The sequence below is a fragment of the Uloborus diversus genome, chromosome 5, assembly GCF_026930045.1.
Source record: "Uloborus diversus isolate 005 chromosome 5, Udiv.v.3.1, whole genome shotgun sequence".
Lineage (NCBI taxonomy): Eukaryota > Metazoa > Arthropoda > Arachnida > Araneae > Uloboridae > Uloborus > Uloborus diversus.
Window position 1 is genome coordinate 166,686,036 of NC_072735.1, and position 24,169 is coordinate 166,710,204.

The window sequence follows — 24,169 nt, forward strand, 5'->3', positions numbered from 1 at the left end:
GGGCAAAGTGAAAATAAAATATTTTTCTAATGAAATATTTTTTATTCGATTACAAAAAATATTTTTAATATAATAAATAATAATACAAAAAATAATAATACAAAAGGCTGAATGAATAAATGAAAAGATAATGAAACAATAAACGAAAACATAAAATAAGTTAATTAATTAATACATGAAGGAAGCTAAATGAGTAAAAGAATGAATGAATAAGAAAATAAGTGAAGGAATGAATAAATATAAGTGAATTACTCTAAATGAAAAAGCCTAAGTGAAATAATTGATAAATTAAAACGTAACTAATTCGATGATCAATCTTCATCAAAACATCAATCTGTCTTCCTCAAAATTTATCATTCGACGGTTTGCTCGTCAGCCGCTCTGTCGTTGAGCACTGGGCATTAGCTGCCCGTTACAACCATTGGTTAAGAATTTTATTTTCTTGCACTGAAGAAGGCCTTCTTCTAACTTCGAAACAAGGTTGAAATTATAATTTTAGATTTACGCCCTGGAGCGTAGCTTTACGGAAGGACGTAAAGGTCAAAAGGTTTTTGGTAAAGGGAATGTTTTCTTCCTTGCAACAGCATGATATTTGTAACGAAAACCAATTTACAAACTTACACCACCTTTTCATTTTGCATTATTTGAGATTAACTAATTGGAAAAAATAAATAAATAAAAACCACACTGTGTGTAAGAACTCAGAAATAAATTTCAAAATTATCTCCTATTTTTACTTCCTTTTACAAAAAAGGAAGTATTGTATTCGCGAAAAAAATTTCCCTCAAAAATCGACCTTAATTTCCATTTTACTCAGCCCCGAAAGAATATTGTTTTTTTTTCTTTTTCGACTCGACCACACGTAGATAAGTGCCTAAGAACGTATAGACACGCGAAATATCCATAATGACGATTCCAGAGTTAATTACAACGAATTTTCTCGTGACGTCTGTATGTACGTATGTATGTATGTATGTGCGGATGTGCGTATGTATGTCGCATAACTTAAGAACAGAATGTCCTAGAAAGTTGAAATTTGGTACGTAGACTCCTAGTGGGGTCTAGTTGTGCACCTCCTCTTTTGGTTGCATTCGGGTGTTTCTTTAGGAGTCTTTTGCCCCTTTTGTGGAGGAAATCATTGTTCATTTCGATGTAAACTTAAGTGGTGTTATAATTTGGCGGACACCTGGCGATATATAGCCAGTCTTTTGGTCGCCAAGTTTTGTCACCAACTTGGCGACAAATTTGGAGATTTTTTTAAAAAATCTGGTTTTAATTTGGCCACTGTTGGTGATATTTAGAGAGTAAACTATTGAATCACATTAAAATTGCCAGTAATGGGGAAATGACATTAAATTGGAGTGAAAGGAAGTCATGTGATGCACACATTAGCTCGTTCTTTTAGGTTTTCATTAGATTTGAAGGTAGAAGTTAGTTCGTTGAGGTTTGAATTTTTTTTAAAACGTGTGTCACCTAAAATATGTTCTACATAGTACATTCGAATTTTTACATCAATTATGGCGTCAAACCAATCCAATAAGAAATGTGATATTTTATCTTTACTAATAATAAAGCTGAAAGTATGTGTCTCTGGATGTCTGGATGTCTGTTACGCGCATAGCGCCTAGACCCTTCGGCCGATTTTCATTAAATTTAGCACAGAATTAGTTCATAGAATGGGGTGATCACCTCGAAGCAATTTTTCGAAAAATCGATTTTGTTCTTTTTCTATTCCAATTTTAAGAACATTTTATCGAGCAAATTATCATAACGTGGACGAGTAATTTACCAAATTATCATAAAGTTGAACCCTAACATGAGGGAGCAAATGAACATAGCAAATTGACGAGAAATTCATCATCCATTATTTGTAAATATACAGGCTAACCAAAGACCTTTTAATTTTCTACTACGGGCAAAACCGTGCGGGTACCATTAATTTTATAATATTAATGCTTAAAGACAAAACTTTGATGGTTGAAGTACAACGATTAAAAAGCACCGATGTTTTTAAAAACATCGATTTTTGTGCATAAAACTACGTTTCGAACGTAGTACTTGGACAAAACTACGGTTAATTTTGAACAAAACTGTCAAAATCTTGGCTGTTTTTGTCAATTTTGTCCAAGGCACTGAAGACTATTTTATTTGAAATCTATATAAATGTTTAGAAATCTATTGTTTTCAAATTGAATAATAGAACCCAAATTTAATAAAATGAACAACTGCCTAACGCATATATATCTTTAAAATGCAAAACATATTCCAAAGATGAATCATTTTGAAGTATATAAATCATTCCGTTATTGGAGGTAACAGATACTATTTCTTAATCTTGCTTACTTTCTGATCAACTTCTAGGTCTTGACGCTAAACATCTATGAAAGACTATTTGGGAAATGTTGTCGGCAACAGCTTTGCGGAGTCGGAGTCGGACTCATTTTGAGAAAAGGAGTTGGAGTCGGAAGTCGAAGGTTTAAAACTCTCAGAGTCGGAGTCTGTCATTTTTCCTCAAAGTCCTCAACTCCACAAGGGGGAATTATGGCACAAGTTGCGTCATATTTTTTTTTTTGGGGGGGGGGGGATTTTTTAATTTTTTAAATTTAGTTTTTTAAATTTATATGTTGTTTTTAATTTAAACTATTTATTTTATTCTGTGTATATTTTAATTCATTTATTTATTTAGTTTGCGTATGGTTATCATTGACATGGCACAGAAGTTTTCTAATAAAATATTAATAATTATTAAAAATAAACGAATTATAAAAAAATATTTTTAAAATATAAATAAAATGAAAAAAGAAAGCTAAAAATAACAATACAAAAAGGAAGGAGGGTTGAGAAAATTTTGGAGGGGCGGGGGAGGAGGAATTTGCGTCATCGAACTTGGGGGGATGGGCACTCCTGCTCAACTCTGCCAGTGTTGTGAGTCAGAGTCAAAGGTTTTACAGTTCTCGGCATCGGAGTCGGTCATTTTTCCCTCCGACTCCGCAGCCCTTGTCGGCTAAAATGATTAATGCTTCAAGGTCATTTTCCAAGTACTAAGTTCTTAAAAATATTATTTTTCAGTTCTTCTTACTCTTTTGGTTATAATACTCTTTTGTCAATAAATAAAGCAAGGGCAATATAAAAACGAGGGCTGCTTAGTCGGAAAGAAAATGATCGACTCCGATTCCGAAAATTTTAGAATCTTCGACTTGGATTCCGACTCCTTTAATCCAAAATTAGTCCGACTCCGACTCCGCAAGCACTGGTAGAGTTGCGTTACTTTGAGGGAAATTGACCGACTCCGACTCTTTTCTCCAAAAATCAATTCTATTCCGATTCCAGAAATTTTGAAATCTTCAACAGCGATTCCGACTCCTTTACCCCAAAATCAGTCCTTCTCCGCAAGCACTGGTATGGTAGCGGACTTTGAGGGAAATGGGCTGATTCCGACTCTTTACCCCAAAGTCAGTCCAACTCCGATTCCGACTCCTTTACCCCAAAATCAGTCCGACTACGATTCTGACTCCTTTACCCCAAAATCAGTCCAATTCCGACTCCGCAAGCACTGGTAGAGTTGCGGACTTTGAGGGAAATTGCCCGACTCCGACTTTTTTCTCCAAAATCAGTCCGATTCCGACTCCGCAGGCCTGGTAAAAACGTCTCCACGAAATACCGATTCCATTCCTACGCATCGATGATAAAAATATTTATATTTTTACAAAATCATCGATGTTTTGAAAACATCGTCATCAATGTTATAACCCTTAGCTTTGATCGCTACTTGTAAGTTTTACTAGTTTGTCATATCGTACGCAGGTATTTCTACGAGTTTGATAGCTTTCTTCTTTTGTGTTATCGATTTATTTCGATAATGTAAAATCGATAGTAAGTATATCTCTCCACTGATGTAACATGCGATTCGCAAAAGCTTTCGGACAGGTGAGCGGTATATTTAATCACGAACAGGTTTCATCCCAAATCCATTTCTAAGGAGTTGTCTTGACTATGTCAATTTATTGGAGCATTGGTTTTGACATTTTTTAATGATAATGTGCGGAACATTCCGATGAGCAGTATTGATGCGTACTGAAGTTTTCATCAAGTTTTGAGTTGTCTACTCATCAGTTTGAACAATTGCAGTTCATAAAGATATGACAATCGAATATGTGCGAAAATAAAGCACGTAATATTGGCGCCAACATATTGCGCTTATTTCAACCGAGACCACGTCTTTTTGTTTTAACAACATTTCAGATAATTTATTTGAGTTGGGGTTGATGCTAAGATGGTCAATAAGGCCAACTCTCCTTTTTTCCATGCAGGGTAGCAAAAACTCTCTTAATCGGGATTTTATCGTCATCAAAAAGCCTAACTGTTCATAAAGCGTTACCAACAAGCAGCTTGCTATCAAGAGGCCAAATATAGCAACAGTAATGACGAAAGAGTCGAAATTGCCTGACCTTATTTTATAGTAAATTTTGTTCCTTTAAGGTTAACTCTAGTTTACAAGTTAAAACAGGTTGTTAATTGTTCTAGAATGCCTATATATTTTTCTATTGAAAATAAAGCTTTTTTAATTTTATTAGTTTGATAAGTACTTTTTAGCTTTTTACTAGAGTTGCCTTTATTGGGGATCGGTGTTCCTAATTTACGACCAAATCACCTTTAATTAAACTGCTGACAAACATAACTTTAACTTAACTTTCACATGGAATTATTTATTTTCTTTTTTTATGAATCATGTGATGATTGTGCAAAATTTGGAACCAATTGAATCGTAAATGAGAGCGATACTATAGTTGGGGAAAACCTAGCCTGGCAGCATTGCGAAGGCTACGCAAATCCTAATCACAGCATTACTACGCTGCCAGGTTAGATTTTCCCCAACTATAGGCTCTATGTTTCTCAAACCTACTCTTTTTGCTACTAACAGATAGCCAGTTAGGTAAAGCTTAACCACGGGAAGATGGCGCGTGAACTCGAAGGGGAAACGGGCAACTTCATTTTGTAATAGTATACCGATGCAATTCCTCCAGTTGTTTGCTATTTCCATTCAATGTGTGGGGTCGATCTGGAAATTCTTTCCCAGACCACACTCATCGTGAGAAAAGCACATTACGCTTGTGTTATATCTATCATCAGAATGGAAGCTTTATAAGTCTAAAATTACGTGAATACGTGCCACAGCCATCCCTTATCTGCGAAAAAGCCCGCAAATGTTGTTTTCGGAATAGCTGAAATCTACCCGAAGCTGGACATTTGTTGTGCTCATAAACGTTTTCCGTTTGGTGTAAGATGATGTGTTTGTGACACTATAGCGAACTTTCTTCAGGCCACTGTCATCAAGATTCCAAATCCCAGATAGCAGGGAAAATCCCACCGCAAGTTTTTCGTAAACAATAACAGGCTCCCCCACCGAAGGGGTCCCGTATATAAGGAAAATTAAGTAGGTTAAAGAGGAGAGACATTACTGAGCGAAAAGCTGAGTGCCACAGACGATGGGCTCTCGAAGTTCTAAATATCTTAGTAACATAAAATAATGTGTAAAATAGCTGTAAATATTAAATGAATTAAACGTCTCTTAGATTCTATGCATTCTCTTGTTGTCTTTAAGTGAGAGATGAAACCGTCACAATAGGTAGGATCAGGGAAAACGCGAGACTTGACTGCTTGCGCGTTCTTGCTGATTCTACCTGTTGCTAAACTAAATGAAGTAGCCGTTTTCGCTTCCAGTTCACCCTCCATCTCTTCGTGGTCAAGCTTTAGCATGATAATAGTCACGTGATTCATTGTAACGGAACCAATAATATTCACTCTCTGAAAAAGAAATATAATTCGCATCTTTCAGGGATGGATACGAAGCAGTACCTGCTGTTCGGCCTTCTCCTGTGGCTCTACTACCCTTTGGCTGAGTCCCGCTGCCCCAAAGCCTGCACCTGCGCCCTGAAGCTCGGCAAGAAGACCGTCCACTGCTCGGGCGGCGCCCTCTCGCTCATCCCCGTGTCCGAAATGGACACCAACACCCACGAATTGGTGGTCACAGCGCCCCCTGGAGGACCCCCCAACAACATCACCATCGGCAGGATCTTCCTCAAGCAGACGAACCTCGAGGTGGTGAGGATCACGCGTTCCAACGTCCCCGCCATCGGGGACAGGACGTTCTGGCCCGGCAGGCGGATGAGGGTGCTGGACCTCAGCCACAACGCCATCACTTTCTTGAGCGAGTCGGATTTCGTGGGCCTCAAGAACCTCCAGGAGCTGTACCTGAGCGACAATTTGATTTTCGCTTCGCCCTCTGCCCCTTTCCGTCATCTGATCAGTCTTCGGAAGTTGTCCTTGGCGAGGAACAAGCTCCAGACATTGGTTCCCAGGTATAATTTACAATTTGGAAAATTTACATTGCACTTACTCTGTCCTGGTGTCTGTTTGCAGTGGCGGATTTACCTTGTCGCAATTGTGAGAGGCCTTGAAGGGAAATCGGAAAAGGCTCATGAAAAATCTTTTACATAACCTTGTTCCAAGGACGGATACAAGGGATGGATGGGAGCGATCGCCCCTCCCTTGAGGGCCCTGCGCATGCAATTTTTCCTAATTAAAGTCCTAAAACGCAATTGTAGGCCATCCTTGATGGCGTTAAGGTGAGAAATGAGGCTCGAATCTCCCTCCCAGAAACTTTTCGGAATTGAAGTTCCAGCAAGGAAATTTCCAGACGATCTCTGGTGATGTTAGAAAGAGAAGTTGCAGGCCTTCCCTTCTGAACATTTTGCAAAGTTGAAGTCTTATTGACGCGATTGACGCTCAGGTAGTGTGAGGGAGAGGAATGAAATCAGTGGATTTCCTCCGGTAATGTTTCCAACCTGAGATCCGAAAGAGCCCAATTTTAGACGTCCTTCGATTCCCGCGAAATTAGTATGAAATTGAAGTTATAAAAGCAATTTTTCAGTACTTCTTTCCACGGAAAAGGAAAGAAATAGGTTCAAAAACCTCCTTGAAAAAAATCTCTAAATTTAAATCATTTTTGATAAAAAAAAATATTTGATCCCCCCCTCAATGTGCACATCAGATTCGTAGTAGTAAGTTACAAATTCAACCGCCCCCTCATTGAAAAAAAATTCTAAATTCGTGTTTGTCCTGTTCTTCTCTAAGGGACCACTAAAAATTCATTGCGACGGATCTCCAAACCTAAAAATCCGCCACTGTCTGTTTGGTTGGGTAGGACCATTGAGGAGGGGTAGAAGGTAGAGAGAGTGAAGCCTTCAATTCTTGAAGCAAGGATCCCAAGTCACATGATACATTTTAAAGTGGAGTATTGGAAGAAGTTGTATTTATTTCACCAGGTTCACGTAAAATGTGCCTCCCATGCATCGTAGTTGAACCATATGACTGGGGATCTTTGCTTCAGCTTTTCTTAAGCCAATAATTTTATTTGCTCCCTAAAGGAAGAGTGGGTACAGTGAGACACTTAAATTCATTTACATTTTTTATTTTTAAAAAACACAGAAATAATTTTTTTTTGAAATGATACAATAGTTTTTTTAAACCTAGATCTAAAATAAACTACTAATTCACACTAACAGAAAAAAATAATAAATAAAAACAAAAACAAAATTCAATTTTGTCTCACTGTTCCCTCATTAAGTAGGAAACAGCGAGACACATATTTTTTGAACCAACGAACTTTGAAAGAATCCAAATTTATCTCGTAAAATGTAAATGATTGTTACCGTTTGGTTTTGTTATGAACTATTGCCTGTTGCAATTGCATGTCTCCTTGACACACAGTAATGACATCTACCGCGTAAATCTTGCATTCTATAGAATGACTAACAGGCATTGTATATATTGCTTACAACTAGCAGACAATGTATGGAGCGATTTATATTTCACACACTCCGTTCAAGTATGAAAGACATCACTGATTACGTGAAATATGAAACTCAAAATATCAAGCCTACCATCTCAAAGTTATAGTGAATTCAGAGAGAACTGATAGTGGAGGTAAGCAAAGCAATGTGACCCTTCGCGATACCGTTGCATGATTGGTGAGGGCCGTGGTGGCCTGATTGGTAAGGCGTCGGACTTGAGACCGGAGGATCCCGGGCTCGATCCCCACTCATTGAAGATCCACCGTCTTCATTAATGGTGACTCTGGGACGCTAAATATGCTCGTAGTCCAAGTGAACGTACCTCTGGAGGGTGCTGGACCAGGGAATGCTCGGTTTCTGGTCTGGATCAAAAAATCAAGAGCTGTCTTCAGGGTTCCATCCAACTGATTAAGCCACAAATAGTGGTAAGTACGGGGGACTCTGGTGTGAAAAATGTATAATTGGTGATATAACGGTGAAAACAGCGCCAAACAGATAAGCAAAATATTCCTGATAAGAACCGCCAATTCAATGAGCAATTCATTACAGTGGCATATGTTGGCGCCAAACAACAACCCTTTTTGTTTACTTCCTCTATCAATTCTCCACGAGTGAACTATAGTAGGTTATTAGTATAATTTTTATTTTCATTTATTTTTTTTAAGGGAATCTCCCCCCCCCCCTATTACGAAAGTCGTAAGCTTTGTTTTGTACAACTTTTATTCCTCTTAAAGTATTTTTAAAAAAATTAAATGACACTCTCATTTTTTTTTTCCACAATAAAATTAGTATTTTTGAGGAATGCTCTCTTTATAATGTTACCTAAACATTACCTTGCATCTATTTTCTTCTCCCTACCTTAATTGCTCTTCAAAACATTTTTTCAAGAATATTACTGTATTTTCTAGCTATAATCTACAAATCATTATCTCAAAATCTGAGTTTTCTTATACGTAGTAGATTATTTCGCCGCAGATAATTCGATTAAAGGCAAATTTCTTCAGAAATTAATTTTTAAAAAATTAAGAGTAATAATGGCCCTTTATATACTCATTTCTGGAGAAAATAACTGGATATTTATTTGGAATCACACCTTGTGTTAATTTTTTTTTCTTCAAAATGGCTAAGAACTACAAGGGGGTGGGTCTCTTACCGAAACAAAATAAATGATCAATGGGAGACATATAAAATTTATTGATTTCTTTTCTTTTTTTCTGCAGCGTTACGTTCTAAATATTTTTTACAATATTTCACCATTGATAAAACGTGGCTCCTTTTTAACGGTAAAACCATTTCTATGAAAAAAAAAAAAAAAAACGGATATTGCGTCAGGGATCTGCGTACCCGCAGACCCCGCATCACTGGCGGGGCAACGTCAGTGCCGAACGGCCCATGAAATATATATATATATTATACATGATATATATATATATATATATATGTATATTAGGGTGGTCCTTATTTATATGGGGAATTTTTTTCTTTTTTTTTTTTGGAATTCAACAAGCGACGCCCCCCTAGTTTTGTGACACTATAATAAAAAGTAACGTGTGCAAAATTTGAACTCGATCGGTCAATAATAACACATGCCCCTAGGCCGTTGAACTTTAACACTTTTGATAATTTTCCCACAAATCTTCGAGTTTTTACTTCAGACCCAGTACATCGTTTCTCCTAGGTTTGCAAAATATTTTTACAGTGAGGTAGCACTAAAATTAATCTTTTTAATTACTTTATATCATATAAAGATTTTACGTTGACAAAGAATGAAATAATGCTTTAGAAACTTTCCTTAATCGTACGCTTTTCTCAATGTATCTCGATAGTGCGTATTTTTTTTCCCCCAATAGTCTTAGACGGTCTGTAAAATACTAAATTGATTTTGTGACTCATATTTGGTAAATTAGTTGTGAAATTCTTCGATTAATTGTACTCCTCTTTCAGTTGTATCATTCACAATATTCAGTATTTTAACGATTTCTCTTCCCTTTAAATAGCTTCCTTCATTTTGCCGTGAATCAGGATCAAATAGGAAAAAAATGTTTAGTATTTGTAACTTATTCCCAAACAGTTTTATTGACTCGTAATTGATTCTACAAAGAGGAAGATCTTTACTAAGAAAGTATTCCAAATCATCTACTGTTATCTGAAATTTGTTAAACAGTCATCAGACACGTCTTCCGTATGACAAGCATTTTTTGGACTATTCTTTTCCCATCTTCAAAGTTAATTCCTTCATCCAATAAGGAAAAAGCTACTAGTTTATCCCCTAAATACCAGAAGTGATTTATGAATTTTCCAATCACTGCATCTGCTGCATGTTTGTCGTCATATTGTACGCTGTTAGTTTTTCAGACGTATTATATTATTCAAAGGAGCCTCGATTGGGTTGCTGCAAAAAACCACATCGTCATACAACATTTAATTGCAAAACAGCTTTGTAAAACAGCATTAAAGGGCTTTCTTTTCATGTAAGGTCAATTTAAATTGTTTCCTAAATATGAAAATTTTCAAACAAAAATTCCTTTCGCCACCCATGTGGCTCAGGGATAAGCTCCAGGTAGCCGAAAACATATCCCTGTAGGAGGAAATTCACCAGGAAATATTATTACAAGTTATGAGAATTCTCTGTAATCTTTCTCAATTCCACTTTTTTACGAACAATAATATGTCATCAATTTCGTCTTTTAGAATTTAGGTGGTATGTGTACTTGATTGGAATGTTATAAGTTCTGAATGATGGAGATCTTTCCACAAAATTTTGAAGCGCTTAAATAATTGAATATCTGATCTAGAACTAAGAAAGGCAAGAACTTCTCTAATGACACACTCTGCAGTACGATTTCAAGTACAAGATGTTGGCAATCCAAATGTAATATATCACCATTCAGTTTTTTGCTCAAAAAATTGCATGCGCAATTTATACGTTTGGTATTGCAAGTAGTTGTATCAAACACTACAGCTAGAGCAGTTAGCAATAAAGAGCTATCATCTAAGATATCATATACAACTGAAGAAATATCAAAGGAATTCCGAGTAGCTGTTCAATATTAGGACCTGAAGCTATCACGGTAATCCTGACGGCGTTCTTTTTTTAGTTACATCTGGATGTAGCTTTGTATCCTAGTGAATAACTGCAAAATCTAAATTTAAATTCATGAAATTTAATTTTACCTCTCGAAGATTTTCTCTTGCTCTCTTAAGGAATGTACGATTGATCACTAGGTCATTTGGATTTAAATTTACTGCATCTACATAGGCTGTAAATAAATGAACAACATATTTATTCCTAATATGACATTTGTCTAACAGTGATGAAAGGCGTCCTATTTGCCACACCTATTACATACACAGGGAATTTTGTAAATCAACACCTCCAAATCCTGGAGGGGGCAATTTGTTGTTGTTGTCAAAGATCATTTATTAATGGCCTTAGCCATTCATTAATGGCCTGTAGAAACCCTTGTGTACATTTTGGTGGGAATAAACGTGCCTCTGCCGCTTGGTTTGAAACGAGCGCAGAATAGCGGTATTGCTGACCCAATGTCATTGGTGTACATGTACCCTCTGTAACATGTTACATTTTACAGAATGAAAGTGAGAGAATGGTTGGTCTGGAAGTAGCAGCACCTATTGAGGTTCAAAATTACTTTAAATATAAAACGTTTAGAATATTTTTACATAAAAATGAGAAAATCCGCAATTTTTTCTTCGAAACTCAAAGAAGGGGGCCCTAGGGGCACGTGTTAATATTCATGGATTGACTTAAAATTTTGCAAGGATCATTTATTTGTATAATGGAAGAAATTGAGGGGGCGTCGCGTAAAATACTTGCAACTTCGAAAATAAGGACCACCCTAATATAATATATATATATAAGAAGAAAAATCTAGCACTAAGCATTGTCAACATTGCAAATTTACGCTGCTGGAATCTGGGGACGGGCCCTACAAATCTTGTAGCGGGGGCGGGGGGGGAATCTATAGATCTGGGCCTGGGCAAATATGCAGCATTTTTTTAATGTGTTTCAAATAGTACAACAATTGGTTTTTCAACGCAAAAAATAATTATTGTTACCTCATACTTTCACTTTTTTTTTCTTTTGGCGTTTTTTGATTGGAAAAGAATACTGAAAAAATAATAAATAAGACAGAAAAATCAAGTTTCCTTGAAAAAAAAAAACTATACGTTTTCAGGTTACATACACATTGTATATAAAGAATTTATAGGTCATCTACAATTTTTTTTAATACGAGTATATTTTTGTGATTTCAATATTATAAAATATTAAACAGCGACTGATTATATTTCATAAAATTCAGAATGGTTTATTTATTTTTTCTCTGTTTCTCTTAGGTTATTTTATTTGCTGTCACATCTCGAGGAACTGGATTTGAGTGGCAATGCCTTGAGGAACATTGAGTACGAAAACCTCCAAGACGTGAAAGCACTGAAGGTCTTGAAACTCGCCAACTGTCGCCTTTCACACTTACACCCCATCATTTACCAACAGCTGCCTCTGTTGGAAGAACTAGACCTCAAAGACAATTTGTATCGCGTCTCTAGCACCGGCAGAATTCCGCCATTTGTCCAAACTTTCGATTCTACATTTGGATGGGAATTTACTGAAGAGCATAACTGATGGAACATTCCACGACCACAAGTTAAGCATTCTTGGACTGTCTAGGAACATTATATCAGTGCTATCAGACCATGCTTTCATTAATTCATCAGTGACGTTTCTAGATTTGTCTCGTAATAGGTTAGATTATGTTCTCAGAGATACATTCCAGCCATTGTCCCACGCGCTTGAAGTCTTGAACATCAGTTTCAACGATTTGGGAAATCAAGCCTTCTCATCAATTGTGTCTCCTTTAGAGTCTCTTAAAATTCTCGAAGCTAGTAACCTGATGGTGAGTTATTTATCTCCAGACACCTTCTCGCACAACTACCAGATTAAACGCCTCAACTTGTCAGGGAACAGCATTGTGAGTCCCCACCCTTCTTCACTGTCGCATTTGGAACAACTTGAAGACCTGGATTTGAGTTTCAACGCCATGCCACTGCTGAGCGTGGAATTTTTGCAAGGGTTGGACAACATCACGTCGCTGAAGGTGCTCCGCCTTCACGGCAACCCTTTCGATTGTTCTGATTGCTTTATCGAACCGTTCATCCAATGGTTGAATGCTTCTCAAATAGTTGAACAAAATTGCTCAACCGACGAGTGTCTGACTTGTCGGTTTCCTCCAGAGATGAATGGACACCTCCTCACTAGGGTCTCTCCAGATGACGTGTGGTGCAGTGGGGGTGTGTATGAGAGACAATTTTTGGCCTACACGTCTCAGATAGGCATGATCGTTGCTGTGTCAATCATTGTCATCATCGTTTGTATCATTCTAATCATTATCATCATCTACCGCCGCCACATTGCACATTACTACACGGGTGAAGAGGAAAGAGGATGGAAGGGCATGTACGAAAATCCAGCCCTAGCGCCATCTGGTGGGGTCCATTACCGCGATGACAAGCCGACGTTTATTTCGTCTTCAGACAAAGTTGACGAAAACATTGAAGAATTCCGCTCGTCGAGCATTATGCGCTGAATGAAAAGAATGAGCATGAGTTTACATGGCATGATTGATAATCGATTGTGGAATGCTCCAACTGATGGCATGAAACCACATCTTTCTTCAAGTCCCTTTGCAAAAGCGGCGAAGATTCTGGGGAATGCAAGGAAGGTTAAAAAGTTGGAAGTTCAAAAATTTTAAACTTTTTCATGGTTTGGAAGATATTCTCACTGCCCTGATCGCTTTTAGTGTAGTTTCGTTTCTTGCCTTCTCTATAAATATTTTTCAGAGTTTTTAAGTCTAATTGTTTAGACCTTAAAGTAAAAATATTAGATCATCATCTCATACCTTATAGCCGAGAAAAAGGAACCAGACTTCTGTGACATTTGTGTTGTTTTTATTTATTTTTTCATTACTTGATTCATTCAAAAGTTTTTTAGTTCCTTGGGGCTATTTTCCGTTTAGTGAATCAAATTTTAGAACATGCATGTGTTACCATTATGCTCTGTTTATCATTGATTCAAATACGAGAAAAACATTGAACATAAACTGCTGAAACTAATTTATAAGAATTGAAGGGTTTGCCGCAACAAAGAGTTAACTCCATTTTTTTATTGTTGGGAAATCTCCTGGAGTTAACTCTCTGTTGCCTCAAGCGAATGAAGCAGCTAACTCATTCTAGCGAATAACTTTAGAAATATCAACCGGAGATAACTCCTTGTTGAACCAAACGGCCAAAAAATGGAATTAAGTCTTTGTTGTTGCAAACCCTTCAATTCTTCTCAATGCATTTTTAATCTGCGGATTACATTTCATCATATTTTTAATATTATTAAAATATTCTTTTTCATCCCCTGCATTATATATTTTAATTCTCTACATTACTAGTAGTTTTTATTTTTTGTAAATTAATTAATTATTTTGAGCAGGAATACCAAAATAAAGCTTTCATCATTCATCTATTCATGTTTTAATGTATTCAAATTTCACCCCTACAGTTCCTTTTAAATGTTAAAAGTGCTGGATGGTTTTTAATTATCAACAAATAAGCAAAAAAGGAACTGTCCGAACTTTAGTTATTTTTTATCACGATCTTTCTACAAGACCCTTTTTGTTTTACTTTTTATCGATACTACGTTTGAGTATTTTTGATAACATACATACTTGTTGAATTTGTGAAGTCATCAGAATCTGGGTCCTGATTTTAAGAACTTTAGTGTAATTATATTCAACAGTTGCATTTGTAATAATTAATGTTGAAAAGATGGTTTCATTGTTGTTGCTTGATGTGATACTAATTGCTTTTCCCTTCAAACGAGTGAAAGAAAAAGGAACTTTTAATAATCCTCCATACTTATGTCCTTTCCAAGAGTTTTCCATCTCTTTAAGAAGAACAATGCTGTATATATTTTTGCTAAAGTGCAATTTTATTTAAATAAAATAAAAGTTACTTATGTATTTCAAAAGTTGAAATGATTTTATGACTTTTTTTTAAAAAAATATTTTGATCAAGTTAATTCATGCTTAGTATTGAGCGTTTCATGGAAAACAAATTTTGTAAACAAAAATTTGACCAACTTAAAAAGGGCTGAATTTTTCCATTAAAATAAATGAGGTTCTGAAAATTTTAATCTGTCAGAAAGCTAAATTACGTTTCATTAAGTCGATTGTTTCTAAAATCGAATGTCCTCTGGAAATGGTGCAAAGATTCATGAACTAAGAATCACATGAAATTCAAGGAGAAAACTCCATTGATGCTCCAAATGACTAAAATAATGTATGAACTTGGTTGAAGTTATTCACTCTCAATGAATAAATGGAAATTTTTATTCACGTATATCTCAGTCTGATCTAATCCCGGGGCTTAGCCTCTCTACTACTTTTCAATTTGCTGATCATCATTATAATTCGCAAAAAGAAAAAGAAAAAAAAAAAGAAAAGAAAAAAAAAGAAAAAAAAAAGTGAAGGACGGAGGAGGGGGGGGGGGGGAACAATCGCCAACCAAAACAGCAAAAATTACGATAAGAAATGTTCTTAAATTATGACAAATCTTTTTTTATGTACATTTAACTGCATATAATTGTATAATTCCAACTTAACTTGCATTTGATAATGACATTAGATAATTTAAAATAATTTTTCTTTTTTTTTTGTATACGTGATTGTTGCACTCGAAATGTGTGAAATTGTAATAGTCACTAAACTTCCTCTTAACATCTCCTTCTTATCCGATATTATAGTTTATCGGACTGTCTATGACCCATTGATATCACATAGGCAGTGTTTTTTGTATTTCTTTTGATGGGGGAACACTGAAGTTTCGCCGACCAATCGGTAGTATTGCAGCTCAGTCAGGATCAGATACAGACTCTGATTTGCCATTAGGCTCATTAGGGAAAGTCTAGGGACCTCTGAAAACTATAAGACACGCAGAACATTATATAGAAATTTTAGTTTTCTTTTTTTTTTTTTTTTCCTTATGTTTTTTTTTTTTTTAAATCAAAAGTACGAGCTTTTTATAATGTAGCTTCAAATCCTGAAGAGATACTAGGTAGCAATAATTGATTGACTTAGCATCAAAAGAGATAGTTATTGCTATTTAGTTTAATATAGCTAAATATTTTACACCTTCATTGTACTCTAAGAATAGACATGGTTTCTCATATCTATGACTCTAACCAAAGGGTTATCAACGTTCTTCAACTCATGTACCCCTTTTTGTGTAATTAACTTCGCAAATTCCACACACAAAGGTTTTTAGTTCAGTAAAATGTGTCATATTAGTCGAAATTTCTCTTAATATAACATTTGTACGCTGTTTAGTTACGGGTATTTAATTAAAAACAAAGAACTTTTTACTTAGTGAACAAAAAAAAATATTTTAATGGATAGGATCCTGTCAACAATTAATATTTTTTGGAAAGATCAAAATCAGCGGTTTCCACTCGCCACGAGGTGATTAAACAATAAAAAGTGGCGACTAAAACTCTAGTTCCACGAAGTGACTAAATAATATAAAGCGGCGACTGAACTCCTAGAGTCATTTGAAATCCTGTCGCCATTTACACCAACGCCACCTGTGTTATCGAATAACGTTGGATTCACTAATTAGTTGTATTAACCTTTATTTTAACTGATAATTACTGTGTTTTAGTAACAATTCAAATTACAATTTTTTTAGTTACTTTTTTTGGTTTATAAAACAAAACTGGCGACTAATGAATTTGCTTCTACTCTCCATTGGCGGCCAGAAAAATTTCAATAATCTAAATCCAAACTTCAGAAATTGCACATAATTCTGGAAGGAAGATATCTGGAAAAGTCAGGGACGGGCCCGGATTTGTAAATTGTGGGGCCCCCCTGCAACAAAATCTGTTGGGCCTCTCCCCAGTGACCAGCAGTGTATATTTGCAACGTCAATAAAAGTCTCAGTAAAAGTTTTTTTTCTTCAATTTCTTGGTTCGTTGGGCCCCTTAATGACGTGCCCCTCCCCGCACTACGGGGTCTACGGGTACGCAGATCTGGGTCTGGTCAAGGACATTGAAGGCTACTCCAGAATAAACACCCTGTAAAATATAACCATAGTCGAATACATAAAATACAGGCTGCGGCGGGAATAACTCCCACACTTGCTACCACAGTTTCTCTGGCGATAATAATGTTGCGTTAGTCACTGTTGCGGCTTTGAGAAGCGGGTAGCTAACCATTCTAATTGATGCCATGAAATTTTGACTTGCATTACTGTATGCCTGTTATATTGCCCCAGTAATGTCAAGTGACGAAACATACTTTCATTTGGTCAATAGGGGAGCCCCGAACTTAAATTTTTGGGAAGGCAAATATTCTCAATTTGTGCCGAATGGAACTCCAAATTTTACCTGGAGAAATTCTACATTTCGCAGAAAGATGATAATTTTGCAGAATAAAACTCCAAATTTCGCCGAATGATGATAATTTTGCCGAATAGAGCTCCAAATTATTCCGAATCAGAAATTTTTTGAAGTTCACAGTGACCTCCCATGGGGCGCCCCATGTTTCTCAGACTGCCTCGACAAACAACATTTCCGGTACTGTGTCTCAAAGGTCCTCGACAGGTCAATGAACGACCTATCCACAGTCGACTTGATACTCTATGGATCTATGTCAGGTGTTCTCAAACGGTGGGTCGCGACCCACGGGGGGTTGCGAGACATGGAAAAAAAAGTTTGAAAAAAATTAATTTATTGCTGTGTTTTTCGTACTGCGTGCAATGATAGAACTTGAAGGAGTTCAGGGCCAATAACTGTGATAAAACTTCTACAAGTAAGGTCTACTAGTACTGTCTCTTATTATAATTCAAGAGACGAAAATTCATGTTTATTTTACTCGTTACTTGTGTTTCTAAGGGCAAAACTTCATCATTTGTGCAGTTTTTAGTTATTTTTTACGTTTTAGACAGAGTTAAAAAAATTGGGGGGTCGCCAAAATACTTAGTCTGAAACGAGGGTCGCAATGTCTAAAAGTTTGAGAACCCCTAATCTATGGGACGCTGTTGCTGATTCCGGCCTATATTTTTTTGAAGAGGAGGACAGATCATTTACAGTAATTTCTGCTGGTTACAGATGCTCTTTAGGAGATGACATTCCATGGTCAGTGCGCTATCCTGATCTTGTTCCTTGCGATTTCTTTCTCTGGGGGGGTACTTGAAAGCTCGAGTTTTTTCGACGTCCGGCGAAATAATAACAATATCTGAAAGCTATTATCCGTTTAGAAATCGCTGCAAAACCACGAGAATTGGTGGGAAAAGTAACGCGGAATTTCAGAAGAGCCCCATCACTGTGGAGAATACGAAGCTTGGCTTTTGGAAGATGTCAGTTCAAAAATAAAGTGATTCAAACTATGTACCGTGAACAGGGGCGTGCATAGATATTTTGGGTCCCGTCGCAAGTGACTTTTACAGGCTCCTCTCAATATTGTTTACCCTTACGTCCTACATAGGTTTCACCCCTCGTTTTGAAAACGAGGGCTCCCCTTCAGGCTCGAGCCCGGGCTAACAGGTGTCCCCCCCCCTTGTGCGCGCCCCTGACCGTGAATGGCAAGCATTAGTGTTTAAAAAGTGTAAATGATTTTTTTCAATCAGTCTTTCTTCTTGCTTTTTCGTTCACTTTGAAATGTGGGAATTATTTCTGCCGCACCCCTTACGTTTTCTAATTAATTTATAATATTTTTTTTAAATATTGTTCTTTTTGTTGTCTAAAAAATGTATTAATCATTGCCGGGTGGTGAGATCGCTTTGTCCAAATCCCAAAGATCATCTGGAAGCAAGCTAGTTTTGTCTAAAAGGGAAATGTGATAGATTTCTGTTTTTCTTTTTAAAATCAAATCTAAGAAAATTCCTACTCAAAACTTCGCCTAAAACCCCGTGACTACATCCGCTCCCTTACTGATACTCCTAATGATTAAAATTACATAATTTATGAACTTCTAGTTAGAAGTTCCTTTTCAATTGAAGAACAAAAACTTTCGCCCACAATTGTTAATAAGAAATTATCTTCGTGGAAGAATGCCGGGAGACATTTGAATAGTGGTTGAAGTTAGATGAAAGCGGGGGAAGGTGTGCACGTGTCAGGATAAAAATTGATCGAATTGTCAGGAAACGCCCAAACGGCCAAAAGTTGACGCAGGGGGCGGAGAACCCTTCGCGGATGAATGATGGGGACGACGCGGAAGAGATATCCGAATGTTTGCTGCCTCTTCCCGTCCTCCGACCACCCCCCAGAGAGAGTTTTTTTTATTATCATTCTCTATCAGAGGGGTAGATGTGACTTCGATTCGTAATACAAATGCACACAGGGTCATCAGCTGGTGGGTGGGAGGGAAGTGATTTGGATTTCAAAAGTTTTTCATCGGAATCGATTTGATTGTGATCGCCTGACTAAATGATATGAAGGGGGTTCCGCGTCAATTCATCGGAGTAAATACAGTGAAATTCCATTACAACGAATACCAATACAACGAAATTTCCGTTTCAACGAAATACATTTTCAGTCCTGATTTAACTGACATTACATTATGTGAATTCCATTACAACGAAATTTTCGTTACAACGAACAGAATTTGCGGTCCCTTGAAGTTCGTTGTAACGGAATTTCACTGTATTAATTCAGTGTAATATTGATATGTAGCGAGTCAGTTCTCTGTATCTTCTATTTGACGCAGAATGAATCCATTGCGAACTTTTATATTAGAGATAACTGCACTGACGCACCCAGAACTTAAGGAGAGGGGGGGGGGGGTTGCATGTCGTTCGCGCAGTAAACGAATCAAATCTTAAAATTGCTACTCGGTGATTTTTTTAAAAAAACTTTGTAGTTAAATTTTGTTTGAAACTGTCTAAGATATTTTTTTTAATTCAATTATAAAAGTTACAAAAATGAATATCATTTTTGAGTAACAAAGCTAGAGCAAGAACAAAATTTGTGAAATCTTCGTTGGAAAATTGATAAAACGCGTCCATTACTGATAATACAGTAGCAAGATAAAAGAAATAAAGCTGCGAATGTATCGAAATAAAAATTTCACACATACTACATTTTGGAAAAGTTACATAATTTATTCTCATTTTTTGTTTTACAAAATTATTTCCGTTGTTTTTAAATTTATTCTTTTCTCTTTTGTTGCGTGCAGATATATTTCCATTATGCTTTATAACATCCCGTTTAAACGCTTTTTTAGACGTACTGTCTCTTAAATATTTTTTCAACATTTCACTGTTGGGAACGATCTTTCAGCAGTACGAGTTATAAAACGCAAGTTGGCTAAAATTTAAGTTAATGATAGTCTGAAAGATATCTACGTTGCACTCTTGTAAAGTTTCAGTAGCTATTAATCCAATTTGTTGTGCGAACAGTTTCGTTTCCCATAGGTGATAATCCACAATTGAAATACACAAACTGCAATCTGACAGGTCTTTAAGGTTTTTTTTTCAATATTTCTGATTTATTTTTACTTACACAGTACAGATATAAGGACATTCTCCGTTCCGTATCGTCAATCTTTCTTTACGATGTACAGTAACATCACCCAAAAAAATGTTTCAAACAGCATTATGAAAGTTATGGGAGAGGGGAAAAAAAGGTTAAAAAAACACTTTTTAAAAAATTAAATCATCCACAATCAATAGCACCAACGCCTAAAATTCCTGCGATGCTTGAGCATCCCAAAAAATGTAGGGTAGACCGGGGCAGGTTCACTCGGATTGTTTTTAATGAATTTTCAAAATTTTATGTTTTAACTTAGGAAATTTTAGACATTGCGGTTTTATGAAGCAGTTAATGGAGTCAAAATTGGTATATTCAGTTGTTGCTCATTTTATGTTTTTAACCGTTAAACGATTATTTTTGAGTCCAAGTCGGTCGCATAAACTTGCCCCGGATACGGGGCACGTTTACGCGTTTGTTTTGACAACGTAGTTCTGTTAATGTTTCGTACATAATGTACATCTCACCATCGCTAAAATAAAGCAAATTTATTACAGGCTGAATAGTGTATAAAGTTAAAGCTGAAGGGGCATGAAGCACTATATGATTTTAAGCTATAAGATACGAATGTGTAACTTAATTAAAAATTAAATGGTAATTTTCAAAACTAAATAGCCGGAAAATACTAACAATGTTTGAGACAGTTTGGAGCGAAAAAAATGTCAGGGGCACGTTTAAGTATGATACAGGTAGAACGATCGTAAAGGTGCTCCGACGTTCAACGCGTTAACTTGCCCCGTCGCCAAGTTTGTATTTATTTTTCACGTGCAAAAACATTTAATAACATTTCAGTTCATACAAATACAATTCTCAAAAAAGGATAAAATTCTGCTAATTTTTATGCATTTGTTTTTTTTAAACTAAGTATTAGTTATTCACAATAAACTTCAAAACGTTCCACACAAAATTTACTTAACTTAGTAGAAAACAGATTATTCTTTCTGCATGCTGGACCGAAACTCGACTAATGCTCAAAAACTGGTGAAAATATTTGCTATGGAGTAGCATCAAAATATATTATGACTGTTGGTTCTCCAGTTATAATTCATTTTTAAGAAGAGGCAGTGTTTCGATCTACCCTATAATCTGTACTAATAATAATGCTGAAAGTCTCTCTGTCTGGATATCCGGAGGATGTCTGGATCTCTGTGACGCGCATAGCGCCTAGACCGTTCTGCCGATTTTCATGAAATTTGGCGTAAAGTTAGTTTGTAGCATGGGGGTGTGCACCTCGAAGCGATTTTTCGAAAATTCGATGTGGTTCTTTTCTATTCCAATTTTAAGAACAAAACTATCATAAGATGGACGAGTAAATTACAAAATTATCATAACGTGGAACCGTAACATGGGCACAAGCCACTTGGCAAGATACGGAATTACCATAACGAGGAACCGTAACATGGGTACAAGCCAATTGGCGAGAAAATTCACCATACATTATTTGTAAATATACAGGCGAACCAAAAGACCTTTTAATTTTTCTATTACGGACAAAGCCGTGCGGGTACCACTAGTACTATATATGGGCAGGAGATATATATATGGGGGTCCTGAGCTGTTAATTGACCAAAAAACAGGGTCACGACGTGAAAAAGGTGGGAACCATTGCTCTAGAGGAGGCGATAGCTCCAAAAAAAATTGGGAACCACTGCTGTAGGGTAATTAGACTCTGTTGATATCAAAGAAGAAAGTGCGAGAGAAAGTGGCCTGCCGTCATCAGAAAAAGTAATCAAGCAAAGAAAGATGCTACCATATAATAAAAGTTATCTAATCTATCTAAGTGTCCATTTAATTGCTCGAACTTCCACAAAGGGTGCAGGTAGAGCTGAGAATACTAATCACGAGCAAATTCGCACCCTTGCGCCCGTGAAGGGAATAATAAAACGTTCGAAGGACTACTCGATGTCTCTCAAGAAGCGGTAATGGTCAATTATCTGGTTGTTGGTAGCTTTTTTTTCTGATAAACTGGTAATTATCTAATTCCATTGTATGCTTGGAGAAATCGTTCAACCTTTGACTACTGTCCTAAGTGTATTCACCTGATGCTGCTCGATATTTTCATAATGATTGTTTTGAACACCAATTGGTGAGGAATTGTATCCGATAGAACAAACAAACTAATAATAAGACAACAGCTATAATATGCTGGAAACAAAGTAATATATGCAGAATTTTATATCGGCTTTGTGTCATTGGTGAGATTTTGCCAATAATTGGTATTTAGAAGCGATGAAGAATTGCTCAATTCAAAAAAAAAAAAAAAAAATATTATTTGCCTGATATAAAAAGATCACTGAAATTCAAAGGAATTTTTTCATGTTAGAGCAGCCATAACAGAGAGGAGAGGTCCACATGCGTAGTTATAGCAAGGAAGTTACTCCCGTGACACAATATCGTGAGAGGGGCAGGGACTGATTACTGAATAGACCAACTAGTCCCTGGCCCAGGGCCCTCGCTTTTTGAGGGCCCCCAAATGATTGTTTTAGCCAATGGCTAATTTAGTAAGATTTGCCCACAAGGCCCCCGGTATCTTAATCGGGCCCTGGAGAGGGGGGGATGATAAGTTCTGAAGTGTATGAAAAACAAGGACTGTAAATATCGTTTGAGAGCTAGAGTTATTGGAAAGCTAACCCCTACTTGCCAATTGTCCCTCTGGTTGCACGCTATAAGCCGGGCTTGATTATTGAATAGTGAATAGGCCGTGACCAGGGCCGTATACAGGGGGGGGGTCTTAGGGTTCAACCCCCCTCCCCGAAATGTTTGGTTTCTTATTTAAATGTTCATTTATATTTAAAATTTTTCAAGAAGTATTGTTCCAAAACCCAAATGTCTTTCATATGTATATTAATTGCATGAAACACTTTCATAATAGGTAACCCGACGACTTGAACATTAGCACAAATAGCGCAAAGCTCCGCGTGAAAGTTTTTAAAACCTCCCCGAAATTATTTTCTGGTTTTGGCCCTGGCCGTGGCCTAGAGCTCTCTCTATTTAGGAGTCTCCAAATGGCAAAAATTGCTTTAATCAATAGCTGAAATTATTTTATCCAATTGCTAAAACTGTCAACTTTGAATACAGAGGCCCCCAAAAATTATTTGGCCTTAGGCCCGTCGATATCTTAATACGCTTCTGGCTGTAAGGGAGATTGGGTCCGATTTGACTGACTTTGTTTCTATGACGGGTGAACTGCTGGCCAAAGGTTCAAACTTATTGCAAAAAAGATATGTTCGCAAAAATGAAAACAAAGCCATAAACAGTAAAATGTGTAAAAAGCAAAAAAAAAAAAAAAAAAACCCTAAGCAAGATATGACTGGAGCAAAGAAACACAATTCGTTTTATTCAAGGTTTCAATTCAGTGAATCGTTTTTCAAAGACATTTTTAAAATTAGGCACCGTACTTGCACAATTATTGCAATTTTAGCCAACCTCCCCGTTAGTGTTAAGAACGTGAAAGAAAGAGATAATGTCCAATGAAAATATCAAACAAGAAAACATATAAAATCGATTAAATAACTGTATAAATATTGAAATAAAAATATTAAATCTGGATTCGTTAGGATTCGGGGAAATATGTGTCTGTCGGTTGATTTCTGTCTGCCGGTACACAAGGGGGGGGGGGGACACCTGTTGGCCCAAGCCCGAGCCTGAAGGGGGCCCAATATTTTTAGAACTAGGGTGAAATATAGGGGTGAACAATATGGAGGGGGCCCGTCATTTGTGACGGGCCCCA

General features: G+C 36.6%; 2 protein-coding genes across 2 annotated transcripts in view; one reads left to right on the forward strand and one right to left on the reverse strand.

Annotated features, from left to right (window-relative positions):
* Positions 1 to 24,169, reverse strand: part of LOC129222660 (uncharacterized) — a 516,294-nt gene that overhangs the window by 455,714 nt on the left and 36,411 nt on the right. The gene's annotated exons all lie outside the window — the stretch shown is intronic.
* On the forward strand, positions 5,839 to 13,769 carry LOC129223259 (protein artichoke-like). The gene is given in 3 exon segments (XM_054857824.1): positions 5,839 to 6,359; positions 12,210 to 12,405; positions 12,407 to 13,769. Coding segments are annotated over 3 exon segments (1,767 nt in total). The 3' UTR covers positions 13,457 to 13,769.